Source organism: Penaeus chinensis, chromosome 30 (genome assembly GCF_019202785.1).
Source record: "Penaeus chinensis breed Huanghai No. 1 chromosome 30, ASM1920278v2, whole genome shotgun sequence".
Taxonomy (NCBI): Eukaryota; Metazoa; Arthropoda; class Malacostraca; order Decapoda; family Penaeidae; genus Penaeus; species Penaeus chinensis.
Window position 1 is genome coordinate 26053971 of NC_061848.1, and position 4560 is coordinate 26058530.

Here is a 4560-nt window from a genome sequence, read left to right on the forward strand (position 1 = left end):
TGGTATGAGACTACCCTGATCATAAATGTGGTGCCATCACAATGTTTAGGTACTAAGTCTTGATAATGAAAGCAAGTAAATTCTACTTCGTAGTACCATAATTGCAAGATTATAACAAACTTCATATGTCGGAGGATATGAAGTATAACAGGGAAATTGCATTGTAAAATATGAAAGATAATGAATGGTATACCCTGGGATACATGAAGATCGTCAGCTAATCATTGACTGCCAGGGGTTGCATTCGTTATGAACTATTTAAGGAGTGCCTGCCAGCCTGGAAAACAAACTTCCTCTATGCATACATGGCAGGATGAACTCCATCCAGACTAATGTGTCTTTGATGTTTCCTTCCGAAATAAGGGTTTACACACAATACTTCCTATATATGTGAATAACAGAAAGTGTGGAACCATGAGTTCAGCAGAATGAATGAAAGAAAATATAAAAAAAGAGAGAAATGGGCAAATACTTAGAACAGGACTAGATCTAGACACCATTGTTCTCCTACTTTGTGTTCAAGCAAAGGCCTAATGTATATTCTGGGAAGGCAGACCTGAATCCCTGAGTGTGATAATGGTCATTATTTTAGTTTTACTTTATCTGTGAAAACTTATCAAAAGACACAGAAAATAATTTTAAAAAGAGAAACTATCAGAATTATCCTAGCCGACAAAATGCGGAAGACCAATCGTGCCGGCCACCCAACTCACAAATGAACAACACCCATCAAAATCTTAAGCAATTAAGCACCACTGAACATTATTAGATCTATTACTAAGTGCCACAAGTTTCTAATTCTGTCATGCTTCATAAGGCAGTCACAGTGACAGTGACAGGTCTCTTATAACTCCTAAAACAAAAGGATATGGCACAATGAAAATCTTATTTCACATGTAGTCTATATGGCATTATCTGTATCTCAACATTAATTTGGACTTTGGTGGTTCAAGTGCAAATTATTTCTAATTCTTACCCATCATTATAAATCAGTCTACTAATACTTCATTATTACTGTTACTGTATGATTACTATTATTGCCAAAAAAAAGTATTTTCAATATATATTTCTTTTTCATTTTCAACAGGAATACAGAGGAGACTAAATTTTTGTTTAGGTTTCAAAGATCATCATCATTATATAATGATGTTAATGCAATGGTGACGGGGAAATTGCACTGTCTATTAATTTTCTTTTATAAATTCTGGTTGCACATAATTGGTTATACAAGTGCACTGCCACCAAAGAGCCAATTGGTTCTAATACTCTTAATATCGATCTTGTTATTACTTTTGTCGACGTTATGATTACTATAATGTTATTAACAATATTAAAGGCCATAAAAAATGTCTCTGAAAATCTAGGGAATGGATAAAAACATGAGACAGGTAGGACTAATGACTGACTCCTTGTATCTTTGCACTTGTGGAACCATCTATGTGTAAAGACAACCAATATACTAAAAAACACAGTGCATATGGCATGTAGTCTCGTCATCCCGAGAACACTGGGTTAGTGACTAGAGCTACAAAGTTTTGGAAAGCGAGTGAGACTTAAGTAATGACTCAGTAGTTATAATTAAAGGTGTTGACATGAGTGAAACACAGGCCATGCATCACTGAATAATGCAAAAGAGACTTAGCAACAGTCAATGGCTGAAATGAAACTGTATGTCAAGATACTGCCGCACTGGCAAAGAAACTTGATGAACAGCTAACAAAGAGATACATTACAATCTACAAATCCTATCAGTTGGAATACTTCATCACTGATGTTTACATGGTATGTGTCCATGATACTGATTTGTTAGTTACTAAGATCTTATAGCAGCAGAGAAACATGTTTCTAGTAAATCTATGATGAATGCTTGGAGTTCAGTAACCTCAGAGGCATTGAAACATTTCTTAACATTCTTATTTTGAAAGGTTGAACAAGCAACCAATATTCAAATGTTATTGGATTGACTGTAAATTGTAATTTTTTTTACCTGATATTGTATTTTCTACATTTTAATAACTACAGTATATCAGATGGAAGAAACAGACTCCACAAATTGTACCCGCCCATTCAACTATATGTAAAAATTCACTCCTGGTGAGAAAGTCATTACTGATGAACCTATGATTTAACTTTTGGCTGGACTACTTTATAGCAATGTAAAGCAAACAAAACCAAAAGCATGGTCAGAAAATGTGAAATCTGAGCAGTGTTATATACACAAAGACATTTCTAGTCAAGAGAAATGAACCATGATTGGCATATTCAGAACATGGTACAAAACACTAACAAAGTGACTATTGTGAGAAGACAAGACGCTTTATATTCACAATTGTTATTCTGAAACTTTGGATATATAACGGCTAGAAAAATCAACATCTATGTGGAACAGAAATAACAGAAACATCTTAATAGTGTAACAAGCAAGAAACTAAGAAAAGGTGTGGTAGTGGGGAAGCAGAACTTTGAAAGTCATAGTGTGGAAGGAGAAATGATATTCTTATACTAGCAAGTGTTCCTGAATATACAAAAATAATTAAATAAATACATAAAATAAAAATAAATAAATAATACTGGTCAAAAAAGCTGTGGTACGGAAGCAGGAAAGCTACACTGTGTTTGAGACAATATTACAGTAAAAAAAAGGAGCAGCTTCCTCTATCCAAAAGTCGCACAACTCTCCTCTTCACAAAGTCAGAAAGTGGAACAAACAACTAGCTCTCAAATAGCTCCTGAAATAGCAGTGGTGAATTCCTTCATGGTTTATGAGTATGACACAAGTAAACCAATATCAATTAAAAAACAGTGTTAATCTTAAGTTTCCTCCTTTTTGACAGGTAAATCAATAAAGGGAACATGGGATACTTTGGAGATTTAAATTATAAAACCAGGAAACACAGTTACAATAGCTAAAGCAATGAGAGTATTAGACTGATTAACATGACGGCAAACCATGTATGTTATGTCCATTAGATTCTGAAAGAATACTCAGATCAAGTGCTACATCTTAATAAAGTCTTTCCAAACGTTGCTAACTCAGGTATCTATTCTTTCTATTCATGAAATCAGATGCGTGAAATGGAGTTTTGAAATACTACTCTCCATTTGATTATTGGAAAAGAATCTTCAACATAAATAATGGTAACATGATTTTACTTCAATCAGAAATAGATACTAATATCAAACGATGGCAAAATATAACATTTTATTTTCATTTATAACCTTTTTTGTCACAGTGAAAACTTCCTCATGATTTTAATCCTTGAAAACATCACCAGTGGAATGCACAACAACAATCAGGAGTTTGCCGTGAACGCCAGCAGAGCATGTGGCAGGGAACGGGTCTATATTGTTAGCGAAACAAATCTTACAAATACATTCTTTGCAAAACAAACCCTGGACTACCTACTACCATCTCCTGTACACTAACCTGGAAGTTAATCTTTAAATAAAGCGCAGGTTTGGCTATAGAGACGTCGTAAATATTCCCCGTTAAATCCCATTCCGAATCCACAGACCGGCTGCCGGAAAAAGAGGCGCTCCTTCCGAAAAATCCTAAATCCCTCATAAAGAAAGACCGATTTCTTCAAGAATAATTTTCTGTTCCCACGTCCACTTCTCTTCAAAATCAGCTTTCCAGTTCCGCGGGGACGCATCTCCTCTCTCAAATCCCAAATAGCATACAGAGGGAGGACACGAAGCCTAAAACTGAGCCTCACTTTACGAAAAAAACAATTACAAGAAAAACACAGAACCAAAACATTCATCACCATCTCCCTCTTTCCTCCCGAAAATCTTTGCTTTTTTCCCTCCAAATCCTCTTCTTCTCACTCTCTCCTCCTCTCTGGACTTTCCTCTTCCCCTCTGCAACTCACCTGCATCTGTCCTCCTTGCAATTGCAGCGGCATTTCGTGTTTTTAGGAAGTTGCAACATCAATTCAACAACAACACATCCCCCTGGAACCCGTCTCCGCACTGGCCTCCGTCCCGCGCCTTTGCCAGGAATTTTCACTTCGGGATTAAAGGATATTAGAACGACGGATTTATATTTTGGAAGAGGACAAATGCGTCCCATCTTATTTTTATTTGGTTTGGGTTATACATGGTATATCTTTTGGTTATTTTTGAGTGAGCAGTTCAGTAGAGTGTTGCAGGTGTGCGTTGCGAGTTGCATAAAACGGCATGGCATATTGAGTGACTTTGGACTCCGTTCGTTTCTCCGTTATTTATTTGTGATAATTTGGTTTAATTCAGGTTTCTGTCTGTCATCTTCATTTAGGACGAAATGTAATTTTGATCGCGTGTCGAAAGAAGTGGCTCTCACGTGTGCCGTGTATATATTTCATATACATACTTTTTTTTTCTTTTTTGGTAAAATCATGTATGCCCAAAACATAGCATATCCACGAATATCAAAATAGCATTCGTTATTACCAATGCCAAAAAATAAATATCGTCTTTGAACAATTCTAACAAACTCATGAAAAATGCCCGGGTCTATAGTCATACAATACCAAATCTCAACTAATGTTCCAATATTTTATATTTTAAAAGCAATTTAAG

General features: G+C 35.6%; 1 protein-coding gene across 1 annotated transcript in view; it reads right to left on the bottom strand.

Moving 5' to 3' along the window:
* LOC125041353 (COP9 signalosome complex subunit 1-like) overlaps window positions 1-3988 on the bottom strand; it is a 21990-nt gene extending 18002 nt beyond the window's left edge. The window contains exon 1 of the mRNA XM_047636238.1: window positions 3873-3988. Coding sequence (XP_047492194.1) covers window positions 3873-3905 — 33 coding nt within the window. The 5' untranslated portion in view covers window positions 3906-3988. The remainder of the gene's footprint in view (window positions 1-3872) is intronic.
* Window positions 3989-4560: the final 572 nt, after the last annotated feature.